This window comes from Leucopleurus acutus (genome assembly GCF_964270905.1).
Source record: "Leucopleurus acutus genome assembly, chromosome: 2".
NCBI lineage: Eukaryota > Metazoa > Chordata > Mammalia > Artiodactyla > Delphinidae > Leucopleurus > Leucopleurus acutus.
In genome coordinates this window covers 104,484,135-104,501,644 of record NC_139143.1, presented here as the reverse complement: position 1 = coordinate 104,501,644, position 17,510 = coordinate 104,484,135, and the positions used below count along the sequence as shown (strand labels likewise).

The window sequence follows — 17,510 nt, the reverse complement described above, 5'->3', positions numbered from 1 at the left end:
TCTTTCCTCCATGGAGACAGATTTAACACAACAAACTGACAAAATACCTCTGTGAGAAATCCAGAAACTAGTTAAAAGTTTCCTGCACACCAGGCTAATGGAAAGCCAACCACATGGAAGCTTGACAGGAAATTCATGACACTCCCCACTTTCTCTCCTCATAACCACTCCCACCACCCAAGCCTGCACATGGTGGACTGTTTGGGAGGAAACCTCCAATTCCCATATTCCTGCAGGGGGAAAGGAGTTTAACATTAACTGACTTTTAGGGTGGTGCTGCCTGAGAGATTTGTCTTGCTTGTATCCAAGTACTGACAAAAATCGGTGCCTTGGTTGGGCATCCCTGGGAACAGACGTCAGTTGTGCATTACAGTCTGCAGTATCACAGACAGACACTAGGTGGAACTCCAGGACTGTGACTTACTACAGCTCCAGGAGGCAGCAGTATTGCAGATAAACACCAGGAGGAGCTCTTGAATAGGAGCCAGCATCCTTTTTCAAATAGGAGGTTACATGCGCAAGCTCAGAGAGGGCATGTACCAGAAAAGACTTGAGAGGTCTCCTGACTCTCCAGCCAGGCTATATAGAGTAAGTCCTCCCTGCATGAAACCAGACCACAAAATCTGGAAAGTTGACTGATTCTTAAGGTGCTGAAATCCCAACAATGAAAAATAAGACATACAAAGAAATAGCCAACCATGGAAACAATTAGATATCCAGAAACCAAACCTGAAAAAAGGTGACATATGAATTGCCAGGTGAAGAATTCAAAATTACCATCATAAAGATGCCCAATTAATGAAAAGAAAGCACAGGTAGACACTAAACAAAATCAGGAAAATGGTGCATGAACAAAATGGGAATATCATCAAAGAGATAGAAACTGTGGAGAAGAGCCAAACAAAAGAACAACAATAACTGAATTGAAAATTTCACTGGAGGCCCTCAACAGCAGATTTGACCAGGCAGAAGAAAGAATCAGTGAGATTGAAGGCAGGACTTAACAAAAATTATTGAGGCAGAGGAGTAAAAAAAAAGAAGAAAAAAAAATGAGGAGCGCCTGAGGGATTTATGGACAAGCAGAACAACAAATGCATTATGGGAGTCTCAGAAAGTAAAGAAAGAGAGAAAGGTGCAGAATACCTAGCTAAAGAAACTTTCCCAAATCTAAGAAGAAAAACAGATATACAAATTCAAGAAATGTAAAGAACTTCAACTTGGATAAATATAAAGAAACCTACACTGAGGCACATCATAATCAAGCTGTCAAAAGTTACATATAATGTGAGAATCATGAAAGCAGCAAAAGAAGAGCAACTTGTCACATGCAGTGATAACCACAAGGGAAATATTAATAGAATATACACAAAGGGGAAATGAGAAGGGAACCAGAACATGTCACTACAAAAAATCAATGAAACACAAATGAAGAAGTAAAAGAGGGAAAAAAGGTGAAAGAGGGATGAAAAAGCTACAAGATAGACAGAAAACTGAACAAAATGGTAATAGTAAGTCCTTCCATGCCAGTAATTATATGTAAAGGGATTAAACATACCATTTCAAAAACATTGACTGGCTGAATGGATTTTAAGAAAAAAAGAGTCATCTTTATTCTGCCTACAAGATATTCACTTTAGCTATAAGGACTCACATAGACTAAAAGTGAAAGGGTAGCAAAAGATACTTCGTACAAACAGGAACCTGAAGAGAGCAGTGGTAGCCATACTTAGCCAAAATAGACAACAAAAACTGTCACAAGAGACAAAGAAGAAACATTGTAAGGATAAAAGGGTCAATTCACCAGGAAGATATAACAATTGTAAATACATATGCTGCTAACATGAGAGCACCCAAATATATAAAGCAAACATTGACAAAAAGGGAGAAATAGACAGCAACATAGTAATAGTAGGAGACTTCAGTACCTTAGAGGAACTAGGAAATCAACCAGTCATTCATTAGAGACTCAATAGGGAAAGAGAAGACTTGAACACTATAGACCAGTTGGGCCTAACAGGTTGTTGTTGAGCCTGACCCAACTACAGCAGAATACACATTCTTCTCAAGCGCACATGGAACATTCTCCCAGAAAGAAGATACATCATGTCACAAAAGAGGTCCTAACAAAATTTAGAACATTGAAATTATATAAAATATTTTCTCTGACCACAGTGGAATGAAACTAGAAATCAATAGCAGAAGGAAAACTTGAAAATCCAAAAATATGTGGAAATTAAACAACAGGCTCTTTAACAACCAATGAATGGATCAAGGAAGAAATCACAAGAGAATTTAGAAAATATATGGAGACAAATGAATACAAACAAAAACACAACATACCAAAACATATGGGATTCAGCAAAAGCAGTACAAAGAGGGAAGTTCATAGCTATAAACACATACATTTTTTAAAAAGGAAAGAAAGATCTCAGGTCAACAACCTAACCTTACAACTCAAGGAGCTAGAAAAAGAACAAACTAAACTCAAAGTCAGCAGAAGGAAGGAAATACTAAAGGTTAGAGCAGAGGTAAATGAAATAGAGAATAGAAAAACAATAGAAAAAAGTCAACAAAACCTAGAGTTGGTTTTTTGAAAAGATCAACAAAATTGATAAAACTTTGCTAGACCACCTAAGAAAAAAAAAGACTCAAATATCTAAAATAGGAAGTGAAATAGGAGATATTACAACTGATATCACAGAAATAAAAAGAACTATAGGGGACTACTATGAACAGTTGTATGCCAACAAGTTGGATAACCTAGAAGAAATTGATAAATTTCTAGAAACATACAACCTACCACTGCTGACTCATGAAGAAATTTTAAAGATGTGAACAAACCTATTACTAGTGAGGAGATTGAAGCAGTAATCGAAAAACTCTCAACAAAGAAAAGCCCAGGATCAGACGGTTTCACTGGTGAATCTTACCAAAAATTTAAAGAAGTGTTAGTACCAGTTCTTTTCAAACTATTCCAGAGAATTGAAGAGGAGAGGAGAATCCCAAACTCATGAGGCCAGCATTAACTGGATATCAAAACCAGACAAAGACACAACAGGAAAACTATAGACCCAGTATCCCTGATGAGTGTTGATTTAAGACTCCTAAGCAAAACAGTAGCAAACCAAGTTCAATAGCACATTAAAAGCATCATACACCATGACTAGGGGAGATTTATACTTGGAAAGTAAGGATGGTTCAACATAATGAAAATCAATCAGTATTATACACCATATGAACAAAATGAAGGAAGAAAAGATGTGGTCATCTCAAACAATGCAGAAAAGTGACAAAATTCAACACCCTTTCATGATTGAAAACACTAACAATCCAAGACTAGAAGGAAACTACTTCAACATAATAAAAGCCATATGTGAAAAACCCACACCTGGGGAGGAATGAAAACTTTTCCTCCAAGATCAAGAACAAGGCAAGGATGCCCAATTTTCCCACTACTATTTGCCATAGTACTGAAAGTTCTAGCCAGAGCAATCAGACAAGAAAAAGAAAAGGCATACAAATTGGAAAAGAAATATTACAATTATCCCTGTTCACACGTGACATGATCTTATATGTAGAAAATCCTAGATTACACATACACACAAAAACTGTTAGAACTAATTAAAGAATTCAGCAAAGTTGCAGAATACAAAATCAGCACTCAAAACCCAGTTGCATTCTTATATAATAACAATGACCAATCAGAAAAGGAAATTTTAAAAACAATCCCATTTACCATAGCACCAAAAAGGATAAAATACTTAAGAATAAATTCCACCAAGGAGGTGAAACGTGTACATTGTAAACCATAAAGCATTGCTAAAAGAAATCAAAGAAGATATAAATAAATGGAAAGACATCTCGTGCATGGATCAGAAGACTTCAATATTGTCGAAATGTGTATGCTGCCCAAAGTCATCTACAGATTCAGTGCAATCCCTATCAAAATCCTAATGACATTTTTTTTTTCAGAAATAGATTTTTAAAAAAATACTAAAACTTGTATGGAATGTGAAGAGACTATGATAGCCAAAACAATCTTAAGAAAGAAGAACAAAGTTGGAGGCCTTACACTCCCTGATTTCAAAACATAACAACAAAGAAACAGTGATTTAGATGGTGTGGTCCTGGCATAAAGACAGATATATAGACCAGTAAACTGAATAAAGAGCCCAGAAGTAAACATTTGCATATATATAGCCAAATGATTTTTGACACGGGTGCCTGGACTACACAATGGGGATAAAGCAGTCTCCTCAACAAATGGTTTTGAGAAAATGGATATCCACATGCAAAATAATGAAGTTGGCCCCTTACTTTACACCACATAAAAAAATTAACTCAAAATGGATTAAAGACCTTAAATATATGATCTAAAACTATTAAACTCCTAGACAAAAACTTTTCTCCTAGGAGAAAATTTTCAGAATATTGGTTTTAGGAATGATTTCTTGGATACTAACCAAAGAAGACAGGCAAAAAAAATAAAAAAATAGACAAATTGGACTTTACCAAGCTTAAGAACTTCAGCTCATCAAAAGGAACAGTCAGCAGAGTGAAAAGGCAACCTATGGAATTGGAGCAAATAATTGCAAGTCATATATATCTTGTAAGATGTTAATATTCAGAATATACAAGGAAAGTCTACAACTCAACAACAACAACAAAATAAACCAATTTAAAAATAAGCAAAGGATTTTAATAAACATTTCTCCAAAGAAGATTTACACCTGGCCAATAGGCACGTAAAAAGATGCTCAGTGTTACTAATCACTAGGGAAATGCAAATCAAAATGACAAGACATCACCTCACACCCATCAGGATGTCTACTATCAAAAGAATAGATAATAAGTGTTGGCAAGGATGTGGAGAATTTGGAGCCTTTGTGCACTGTTAACAGGAATGTAAAATGATGCCACCATTATGGAAAGTTAAAAATAGAGTACATATGATCTAGCAATTCCACTTCTGGGTACATGTCCAAAAGAACTCAGAGCAGGATCACAAAAAGATATTCATATATCCATGTTCATTGCAGCATTATTCACAATAGCCAAGAGGTAGAAGTAACCCAGATATCTGTCAACAAATGAATGGATAAAGAAAATGTACATACATACAATGGAATATTATGTAGCCTTTAAAAAGAAGGAAGGTCTGTCACACACTACATTATGGATGAAACTCGGGGACATTATGCTAAGCTAAATAATCCAATCCCAAAGAGCAAATATTGTATGAGTCTACTCATATGAAATATATAAAGTAGTTAAAATTGTGGAAACAAAGTAGAAAGGTGATTGCCAAGGGCTGGGGCAGGAGGGATGGGAATTATAGTGTTTAATGGGTAAAGAGTTCCAGTGTTGCAGTGTGAAAAAGTTCTAGAGATCTTTTGCACAACAATGTTACTTAACACTACTGAACTATATATTTAAAAATGGTTAAGATGATAAATTTAGTGTTACATGTTTTTTACCATAATAATAATAATAAAAAAGCATAAGGAATATCTCTATATGGTAATGTGGCGTTATTTTCAAGATGTATTATTAAGAAAACAAAATAGCACTTGATATGTAGCAAATGATATATAGGAGTATAGCATAAGATAGGCAAAAAGTAGCACTATTACCTTTTCCATAAGGAGAAGAGATACACATATAATCTGCATGTTTTCTTATAATTTTGAAAAGAAACACAAAGAATAAACCAAAAACAAATATGATAAATATAGTTACCTCTAGGCAGAGGGAAGGGATTAGAAGTGAGACTTTGAAGTATATTTTAAATATACTTTTGACTTCGGAATCATAGACATTTTTAGCCTTTAAAAAAATAAAGTAAAATTTAAGAGGTTGAAAGCATATTAAGTTTTTTCTACTCTTAATTTACTCCTGCCAAAAGCAAAACTATTCGTCCCTTTGATTATTCATTGTTCATTGTTAATTTGTGTGTAATTAATTTGAAATTCTCCACCACTAGGTATAGTCTGCACTTGTTACTCTGTTCTCTTGCTTAGTTTATCCTTTGAAAACATGATTTCTATTCCTACCTCAGTAACTAAATATTTTAATGTAGTCAGCATCCAATGTAGCACTGTAGCAATTAGAAACCTACTTTGAGATATTTAATAAAAATTATACTCTCACAGTGGTGTTTTAAGTTTAATTTGGGTAAGCAAATAAGAGTACTTTTTCCTTTGCTTTTCATTTCCTATGTTAGGTTTGCTTCTCAGACATGTGACTTTGGAAGTTATCATTGAGGATGGGTCCAGAACAGAAACTAGGTGTCAGGGGTTTGCTTCTGTTCAACTTTTGACTTTACCAGTCAGCTCTCAGATGGCAGAAAACTTTCATAGTGTTATTACTGATCATCTTTTCCAGAGCTTTTAAATTTCTTTTTGTGGTCCAGGCCTCCTATACACTTTGAAGGTCAGCATTTCCTAATGTCAGAATTCTCCTTTGGGTAAAGGTGTTTTGGGAGCACTAGCAAAGCCACCCTGATGACTTAGTTGGAAGGAGTCTTGCAGAGAAGTTAAGAGCATTTACTGTGGAGCAAAACTGCCTGGGTTCAAATCCTGTTTCTACTTTTTATCTGTGTGACCTTGGACAAGCCACTTAGCCTCAATTTTTCATCTTTAAAGTGGCAATGATAGTTGTATCTTCCTCATAATTTGCTATATGTGGATTAAATAGGTTAAGATATACCAAGCCTAGAACAGACCTGCCACTTGGCAAGCATTGTGTGTTAATTGCTTAACCTAAAACCAGATAGACACTGTTTAGCTCAGATTCCTAATAGCCTTGTTGAACCTAGGTATTTGATCAGCACTCTGGTCCCACTCCTCTTGGATTTTTCATGCTGATCTTAAGGCCTTTTTGTTCTGAGTTAAAACTTGTGATCACTGAAGTGATTAATAAATATTTCTTGCCCTGTTATCTGGTTTTCCTAAATAAAATCCTGTTTCTTCACTTCTGTACTTTTTAAAATGCAGATTTCCTTAAAGAGCTTCATCTCCTGCCTTTGTCCATCTTAGCCTCGCCACTGCTTTCAGTGAGTTGCAGAGGTAATGGGGAGGTACCTCCAAGTCTCATGATCTTTTCAATACAAACGTTACCATATTTAATAAGAATAAGAAGATTTATTCCAGTCTTCTCTCAAAACTATGTATATCTTGTGGTGCTCTTTGTCCTCGTCTTTTTCTTTTTTTTTTTTTTAATCCTTTCACCTTTTTCTCTGCTTTTCCTTTTTTTAAAAAAATTATTTATTTATTTTTGGCTGCCTTGGGTCTTCGTTGCTGTGCGCGGGCTTTCTCTAGTTGCAGCGAGTGGGGGCTATTCTTCATTGCAGTGCATGGGCTTCTCGTTGCGGTGGCTTCTCTTGTTGCAGAGGACAGGCTCTAGGCACGCAGGCTTCAGTAATTGTGGCACATGGTTTCAGTAGTTGTGGCTCGTGGGCTCTAGAGTGCAAGCTCAGTAGTTGTGGCACACGGGCTTAGTTGCTCCGCGGCATGTAGAATCTTCTCGGACCAGGGCTTGAACCCGTGTCCCCTGCATTGGCAGGTGGATTCTTAACCACTGCGCCACCAGAGAAGTCCTCTCTTCTTACTTCTTTTATTCCATTGTTTTTCCCCATTTCCCTCCCTCTTGACAGGGTATTATGAATTTTCATTCATTTTTCTTATTTATTTGCACCTTTGCTCTTCATGGATACATATGTGTCACTTAGTAATTTTTTTTTTACTTATATTGTTGGTGTGATTTTAGTTTCTTATTTATGAGAATATTCTTATTCATTATAATAAAGAGCCTTTATTAAGATAACAAATTGCACATCAAGAGCTGGGAATGTTGATTGCTTCTGCCTAAGTGTAATTAATTCTTTCTCACCTATACTTGAATAGAGAATAAGATACTTTTGCTTCTATTTATTGGAGATTCTTTTGGGGAAATGACTAAATTGAGGGGCTCTTTTCTTGTTTTGTTATTTAGCTGTTATTGTGAAGGGTTGAAAGTCATGTCAAACAAGGGATGTTTTACATTGTAATAATCTTCCTCTAGTGTTTGAAATTTTAAAATAGACTATGCATTCAGCAGACATATGTCAAGCACTTATTATATTCCATACACTGTGCTGGGCACTGGGAATTAAAAGAATATAATATGGTCTCTGACTCCAGAGGACTCAATCATGATGAGACTGCAGTGTAGTGCAGAGAGCTTTAGTCTTGGAGTTATCCCACCCAACTCTGCCACTTACCAGTGTGTAACAAAGAACAAGTTGTCTTAATCTCTCTGAGATGGTTTTCTTTTCTGTAAAATGAGGGGGTTGGCCTAAAATGATCTCTTATGATCTTGCTTACATCTGTGATTCCAGCATTTTCTGAAAGTTACTTAAGGTTGTTGTGAGGATCAAATTGGAAAAAATTTATTAAATACTTTAAAAACTATTAAGTGTTGTCTAAACAAAGACATTACTATTTACTAACGACATTATTTACTAATGGTTTCAGTCCAAAGACCAAATGCATTAAGTGTTATAACTAAGTTCCAGAAGTTTAAGGAAAAGAGTGACCTTTTCATGACTTTGGCTCTAAGTTCTAGGGGTATTTTAGGATATCTTACTGTCTCCATTATTGAGTAAAGTAGGTACTCTGTAAATATGCGTTGATTTAAACCATAGGTTTCAGAAACTCAGAATAATTATAAGGCGAACCACAATTCCTGTGGTTCTGGGTTATCTGTTCTATATTAGACTCATGAAATTCTGGGTTAATGGGTAATTGTTTTTTACTATGGAATCATTGTATTTGTGTAAATATGACTGCATATTTACAGCTTGTCATAGGACCACCATGTCTGAATGCAGAATACATTGCTTTGGGGGGCCAATTTTCTTTGTTTTTTTGGTCCACTAAACATTTTCGAGTATATGATATATACTAGACCTTCAAATTTATGGGTTCTTTTATAAAGTACAGCTGTCTATACGCTTGTAGATTATAAGAACCACTGGTAATATGCAGGAGGACTTAAGCCCATTAGCCAATTCAAAAAAGTTGAATCAGTAATTATTTTTTAATTATTATTAATATTTATTCTCATATCTAAGTAATAGTTTCAACTCTCTGAAATTTTTTATTGTTAATGATTATGATTATCACCAGTCTGTTCTTCAAAAGTTTTCATAATATATACCCTTTTCTTTGGTTTGGTTTGTTTATAATTATTGCTAGATAATTTTATGTACTGTTGAAACGGTGAGACTCACTAAACATGCTGCTTTTGAAGTAAGATTTAGTATTTTTTCATTTACAAAGTTACTGGCAATAAGGAGTAATAACTGTTGCTTATTTAATCTGCTAACATTTAAGCTTTCATATTAATTTTAAGTGTATGATTGTAAATTTGATTTATCTTCAGGTTTTGAGGAATAAAACTATTACCATGTTTTACTGGTGAACTCATGTACCTAATGACTCATTCTTTTTATATATGCTAGGAAAATGCTATTTCACTGTTAAAGCTAGAATTGAGTTAGTCAACCAGAAGTGAACCTCTAATTGTTTCCAAATGCTTACTTTCTGGGTTTGGATACAGCTCTAAGTCTTAGCTCAGTCAGGAATTTGCTGAGTTTGTCTTTTTCCCCATATCCTTTCATTATGGCTAGATAGATCCATGCTAAAATCTATTTTATGATTCCCTATTACAATAGTTAATCAGAAAAATATGGGCGTAAACTCCTGAGCTAAACACAATTTTTTAAAAAGCAAAAATAGAGTTTCTACAGGTTCCTTTTACATTTTTATGACCTCTGAGATTGTTATAGAAATTGGCTTTGGTTCTAAATTGCTTATCACCATGTGATTTAGCAAGCACCTTTTTCTCCCCACCCCAGTTTCATAACCTAGTTATATAGCTCCTACATCTGAAATTCTTAACGATATTTTAAAATTATTATTGGAGAAAATTAGTGTGATGCTTCCATGTGCTTTGGTGAAATGCTTGCTGCTGTTGAATGTAAATATTTTATTAAAACTCTACCTAAGTAGGCAACCATTCCAAATTTTATAGTATAACAAAATCAGTAAGAACCTGTTGGTACACTCTCTATATATTATTTCCTTATACATATCAGTTATATCTTTTATTTAGTTATTTTAAAATAGATGCTTGCTTCTAACGTTAATTTTATTATTAAAATATTTATCTGCATTATGGTTCTTGAATTGTGTTAAAATGAGTGCTCTCTAAATTCTCTGTTAATTCTTTTTTTATAAATTTATTTATTTATTTTTGGCTGCGTTGGGTCTTCTTTGCTGCTCGTGGGCTTTCTCCAGTTGCGGTGAGCGGGGGCTACTTTTCGTTGTGGTGTGCGGGCTTCTCGTTGTGGTGGCTTCTCTTGTTGAGGAGCATGGGCTCTAGGCGCACAGGCTTCAGTAGTTGTGGCACGTGGGCTCAGTAGTTGTGGCTCGCAGGCTCTAGAGCGCAGGCTCAGTAGTTGTGGTGCATGGGCTTAGTTGCTCCGCGGCATGTGGGATCTTCCCAGCAGGGCTTGAACCTGTCTCCCCTGTGTTGGCAGGCGGATTCTTAACCACTGTGCCACCAGGGAAGTCCCCTCTGTTAATTCTAATAGTGTGTAATCTGTGATCATGGAACTTCACCAGTTCTAGAATCCTCAAACTAAGGGCCACAGGTGAAAGTAAACTTTAGGAGAAAAAGGGCCATACTAGTTGTTGTTATTGTTGTTGTTCTTACAAGGGAGTAGCAGTCTTTGAGAGGCAACACACGTGGGTTAACACAAAAATTTGAACAAAGGTTTGGATAAATTTGTAGATGGTTATTTTGGGTGACTTATTAAGAGACTGTATTAAGGGATTGTCTTTAATGTTTTAAAGCTGATCTCCTTAAGGATTATTTTAGATTGGACTCAACTCTTTTGTATTAATTGTGTTTTAGCTCTTTGCAGGGAAAGCTAGACTAGCCCTAGGTATTCTAAGACAATAAATATTTTAAAAGTTGTTTGCAAGGTGATATTTTACAACTATTGCTTAAGTAATATCATTGCTCATATTGCATGTCTTCTGTTACAGTAGAGTCCATGTTCTCTTCTATTCCTTTTTCCCCCACTTTATTTTGAAAGTTATACTTTTTATTTTTAAAGGTATGTTTAAAAGTAAGTTGTCAACATACTAATAAAAAAACCATTCACCAAAAGTTCATGGGAAGTGAAATTGGATACAGGCTTTTAATCTACAGTTGTTTTGAATTCATATGCCTTCCTCCAAATGGTGGGTCCTAAATAAGTGTTTGTTGCCTGATTTCCATTGATCTCTACAGGCTTTTTCAATAGTTGTGAATTCCTTTGAGGTAAGGCATGGTGTATTATTTATCTTTTTATTTCTAGTGCCTAGCACATGTCTGGCACATGGTAGGCATATAGTAAATGTTGACTTGAACTTTTCAAAATTGAGTTTGGAGTCAAAAGACCTGTTCTTATTATTCTAGCTCTCCCATTCACTAGCCATGTCCTTGGGCAAGTTACTTTGGTGCACTAGGTCTCCATTTCTACAACTCTAGAGTAAGATTCCATCTGATTTGAGAAAATCTGATGCCAAGCAAAGCATGTAGTGCTTAATTATTGCTTATTTGTATTGATTGTGTAATAAAATCCATTTGCAGGATTACCTGATTAGTAATAGATTAAATTCATTTGCAAAGTGTATCTTATTTGATGATGCTGTTGTGCATTTTTGTTTGTTGCTGTTTAGAATATAAAGGCAACTTATATTTTCTTTCATTTCCAAATATATTCTCTCTTAGTATTCCTTGTAGATTGACCTTTCTTTTTCTTATTGAATGAAAATAAATTAAAGATGGAAGAAATTACCTAGATATTTAATCTACTTCCTCATTCTATAGATGAGAAAACTGATGCTCTGGAACGTTATACTATTTGCCTGAAGCTATTTAATGGCAGAATTAGAACCCCAAGTCTCATGATTTACATTTGAGTGATTTTTCCACCTCAGATATCTCCAGATTATTAGGAGTTTCTTGAGATAAAGATTGGAGAAGAAATGATCAAAATAGCTAAATTTAGTGGGCGCATGGAAGAACTTTTCTTATTGTCGGGGGGGTGGTGATGTGATGATTTGGGATATTGGGATTGACATATATACACTAATATGTATAAAATAGATAACTAATAAGAACCTTCTGTATAAAAAATTTTTTAAAACTTATTCTCAAACAGTTATTCTAGGGGAACCATTTTTGTGCCTCATTTTCTGAGAAGTACAATAAGGAAAGTAGGAAAACATAAAAATTGTGTAAATTAGATATATAGAAACATTTAGTGACTGATCCTTTCTTTTTCCTGAGAAATGAGGATGGAGAGAGGAAAGAAAAAATGTAATGGTTGAATTATGCCTTATTATTCTACTGTGTTGTTTTTCTTTGCCTTTTTGGTAAATCCAGGGAGTCCTCACCTATTTAATAACAGCACAGTATATAGAAACAGACACTACTCTTCAGGTTAGATGAAGGAATAACCAATGTTCTTTCACTGTCAAAATCCTTAACCCCGATTCCAGTTGCTTTCCACCCATTTTTCCTCCAGTGTTAATATAGGTATCACAGATTTTTTTACAGGAGCACAGAGAGGACATTTATACAGTTTGGAGGACAGTTTGGGATCAGGGAATATACCCTAAAAGGGGTGACACTTGAGATTTTAAAGAAGGAATAGAAGCCAGATTACAGGGCAGTTTAGGGACATTCTAGAGAGGTTACAGCATGAGCCAGAGCATGAAAGGAAAAACAGCAGAAAGTGAAGTACAAACATGATTACGTTTTAGAGAGCTTAAAATGTGAAGCAAAAATGATAGGAGGTGAAGCTAGAGGAGGGCAGATCAAAAAATATACCATGTGAAAGAGCTTACACTTAATCCGCTAGGCAGTAGGGAGCTCTTAATGGATTTTTTTTAAATGGGGAAGGAATAGAGTCAGATACTGATTTTAGGTAGATTAGTCTAATGGCTTTGTAAAGAATGGTTATATTAGTTATCTATGAATGCATAAGAACTTAACACAAAACCTCGTAGCTGAAATAACACACATTGTTATCTCTGCCTTGTTTCCGGAACCTGAGCGTGGCTAACTGGGCTCTGGCTCAGGGTCTCTAACAAGTTAACAGTCAAGGTGTCAGCCAACTACAGTCATTCCAGTGCTCATCTGGAGGAGAATCCACTTCCAAGCTCACTGAAGTGGTTGTTGACAGTGTTGAGTTTCTTTTGGGCTGTTGGACTGAGGGTCTCAGTTCCTCTCCAGAGGCATCTCTCAGTTCCTTGCCCTGGGCCTCTCCATAGGACAGCTCATAGCGTGGCAGCTTTGAGCAAGCAAGTGAGAGAGCAAGAGAGGAGCGTGAACAAGATAGAAGCCAGAGTACTTTAATTTAGAATTGACATCTTGTCACTTCTGCCATGCTTTACTCATTAGGAGCAAGTCACTAGATCCAGCCCACACTCGAGGGGAAGGGATTACACGAGAGCATGAACGCTAGGGAGGCAGGGGTCATGGGGATCCATCTTTAAAGCTGCCTATCACAGCAGACTTAAGGAAATAAGACTAGAGGTAAAGGGACCATTTAGGAGGCTGTTGTAATAATCCAAGTGAAGTGATATGGAGATTACTGTAGACATATGTAATAGAATGACAGGGAGGGGATGGAGTTTAGAAGTGTTTAGAATGTTAAGTCATGAGAACTTGGCGATTTAGAGCATGAGAGTTTTAAGGGAGAAGAAGCAATTAAAGGTGGCGTCCAATTATTCTTGGCTTGTAAATCACTATCTGACTGAAGAATAATTTCATTTGAATGTGACTTAAACTCCTGTCTACATTGAGCTTTTATATTCATTACTGCTATTCTCTCCACACTTTTAGTTTTCTAAGCTTGCCCTTGGTGTTGCTTCCCTGGACACCAGTTTCTAAATATCTCAATATCTCTCAGTATCTGTTTAATTTTCCTATTTGTTTCTCTTCCTGTTTTTACCCTCCCTATCCAAATACTTATCACTGTACACAAAGTATGGAACAGTCTCCTAATTTCTTCCCTGGGGCCTTTCCTTTCTTTAATCTAGATTCTAAAACATCTAATATCTATGCATTTATCATTCATTAAACCAACAAGTATTTATTGTGGGCCCACTTTGTGACCAGCACTTTACTAGGCCTCCTTGGGAATATAACAGTGAACAAGACAAGCATTGTCCCTGTTCCTTTGTGTCTTCATTAATATCTTCTCTTTCTTTTCTGTCTGTCAGAAGTACTACTAATCTTTTAAGGTACACTTCACCTTCTACCTTCCTTAAAAGGTATATGTTTTGTTTTGTTTTGTTTTTATCTCTATCTCCTATAGCTATAATCAGGAGGGGTTTTACTCTAGAAATATTGAGATACTACAAGTTTAAAAGAAAGAACTGGCTTAAGCTATTAAGTGTAATGAAGCTATTCTTGACCTTCTCTCTCAGTCTGCTTCAAGCAATAGAGCAGTGCCTCACCCCGACTCATTGGACTCCCCCTGGAGAGCTTTTTAAAAACATAGATGCCTCAACTCTCCCTCAGAGATTCTCATTCAATATGTTAGAAATGACAACAAACAAGACTCTAAGGTGAATTTGGTATGTAGCTGGTTTAGAAAACTACTGCATTAGAGTCAGCCTCACCATTACACTATTAATTGCTTTGTGTGCATTTAACCATCCAAGTAGCCTAAAGCCATAATTTCCAAATACTGGTTGAGGACTAATTACATCAGTTCATACAGACTTTGGGGCCCTATCACAAGAGGTGCTGATTCACTAGATCTGTGGTTATATCCAGGCTTCTATTTTTTTTAATAATCAATGAAGACTGATATATAATCGGGTTGGAAAAACACTGGACAAATGAACTTAATATGCTGTATTAATTTTTTTTGTATTTTCCTTAATAGTACTCTTCAGATAAATGAATGTAAATATTTGATAAACGTTAAGGACCAGTTGGCCATGATATGCTTTATAGATTATCCTTGAAGATTCTAGCCATTTGAAGTCATATTATAAATGACAGTTGAACGACTGCTGTGTTTAAATTTTAGATGCTCCAGTACTATTCAGTGGCGTGTTTATTGTTTCATACATTGATACATTTCATTTAGCTCTTTTACTTTTACTTTAAAGAATAACTTATTTGTCCCATGAAAAATTTGGAGCAATGGCTGGATTCTTTTTCCTCATATTATTCTGACAAATCTTTGTTATATTCTGTTGGGAGGTATATTATTACTTTCTTGCAGGATGGGATTGTCAGAATGTGGCTTTAATAAGTTTGATGTCTTCCTTTTCTATAGTGTTATTCCTCTTTTAAGAGAGTCTGTTGGAATATTAATGCAGCGAACTCCTCCCCTTTTGGAAAATACTCTCCCTCAGTGCTATCAGAGGGTAAGTTTCAAAGCTTCCAAGCCATTGGGTTTTGGTTGTTTCCAAGCTGTTAGGGGTTATAACTTTTATAAATATGGGTAGCATGTGTGTATAATTTAGTATTTCTGCCAAGACTGAATGCTGACCATGAATGCCATTTATATGAACCAGAATAAAATCATTGGAAAATATTGAGCTTCACTAAAGAAAATGTGGTAGAAGTTGTCCTCATCTAGAAATCAAGCAGCTCTTTTAAAATATAAATATAAATAGCAGATGATATAAGCATTTCTTCAGCATAGATTTTGTGAGCTCCCCTTTTATGCCATATTTTCCTCTTAAGGTATTAGGGGTGTAATGGTAAATAAGGTAGTCAGGGTCTATCAAAGAATTTATGGTCTGGTGGGAAAACACAGGCACTAAACAATAAATAAGAAAATATCAGTGATGATTACTATAATAGAAATAAAACAAAGTCATGTGAGACATGGATGGCTATGTCAGATTTATCCAGGAAGTCATATTCAAGGAAATTGAAATCTTGTTGACAAGAAGGAGCCAGACATGAACATCTTGGAGAAGAGTGTTCCAAGCAAAGGAAAATGCTAATGCGAAAAGTTCTATGACTGGAACTAATTTAGTGTGTTTGAAAAACAGGAAAAAAAAAAGCCACTGTGGCTGAAGCACAATAAAGGGAAGAGTGGCTGGAAAGGCTGAGGAGAATGGCAGAGGACAGATCATATGGCGGTTTTGGTCTTACTAAGAGGTTTAGATTTAATTCTATTCACTGGGAAGCATTAGTAAGCTTTTAGGCAGATAGAGTGTCACAAAATGTAAGTTTTTAAAAGCTTATTCTGCTTGCTATTAGAGAATAAACTCTAGGGAGAATGAAAGCAAAGAAAACCAGTTAAGAGGCTGTTTTACTCTGAAAAATCATGGCCTGGACTACAGTGGTAGAAGTGAAAATGGAGCTAAGTAGATATTTTGGATAAGTTTTTGGAGATGGATTATATTAGCAGAGGGGAGAAAAAGTGTTGAATCGCAACTAGGTAGATGCTAATACCATTTGTTGAGGTTGATGCAGGTGTGAGGGTGGAAAATCCTCCCAAATCAAGAGTTCTATTCTGGATATGTTAAAAATGAAATGCCTACTGTACATCTAGGGGAAATGTCACTCAAGTGGTTGGATATGCAAATCTGGAGTTTTAGGGACTGATGAGAACTAGGGGGAGTTTGAGTCATCAGTATATGACTAGCATTTAAAACATTAGGATTATGTGAGGTTACCTTGGGAGGATTAAGCTCTAATCTTTAGGTCAAGCTTCCACTCCAGATTTAGAGCACAGGCAGGAAAGCCAGGAATGGGGGCTGGAAAACCCAGAAGAAGTTGAAGGAGGAAGTAATCAATGGTGCCAAGTATTTCTGTGAGGCAATTACAGTAGGAACAGAGAAGTGACCATTGATTGGGATCATGAACAGCATTAATGGCCTTGATAAAAGCATTTTCAGTAGAGTTTGGAGAAAGCATGATAATAGTAGATTAAGGAGAAAATGAATTGGGGAGGTCGAGATAGTGGTTACAGTCAACTTTTTTTTAAGAAGTGTTGTTAAAGGGAACAAAGAAATGAGCTGATAGCTTGGCTGTAGATATAGTAACAGTGGTGAGGGAATTTGTTTTTAAAATAAGATGTTTTAAAACAGCATCCCATAGAACTTTCCCCAATAATGGAGATGTTCAATAATCTACATTTACCAGTATGGAAGTCACAAGGAACACGTGGCTATTGAGCACTTGAAGCTTAATAATTTGAGCTATAGTGCAACTAATTTTTAAACTTTATTTCATTTTCATATATTTAGTCACATGTGTTTAGTGACTTCTGTATTGCACAGTGCAGTTCTGGAGCCTGTGTGTTACAGGAAGAAATTGATGGTATGGTAGTGAAGCAGGTTACTTCACTACCTGCTGAAGAAATGAAGGTCTTGAGAAGGTGAAAAAGGAGAGAACCCAAAGCACTATGGAGGAATTAATTGTAGATAGGAGCC

At 35.8% G+C, this 17,510-nt stretch overlaps 1 protein-coding gene across 1 annotated transcript in view; it reads left to right on the top strand.

Moving 5' to 3' along the window:
• SLC30A7 (solute carrier family 30 member 7) overlaps positions 1–17,510 on the top strand; it is an 80,859-nt gene that overhangs the window by 44,894 nt on the left and 18,455 nt on the right. Inside the window, exon 9 of the mRNA XM_082857629.1 lies at positions 15,395–15,485. Within this exon, the coding sequence (XP_082713755.1) occupies positions 15,395–15,485 (91 nt within the window). The remainder of the gene's footprint in view (positions 1–15,394; positions 15,486–17,510) is intronic.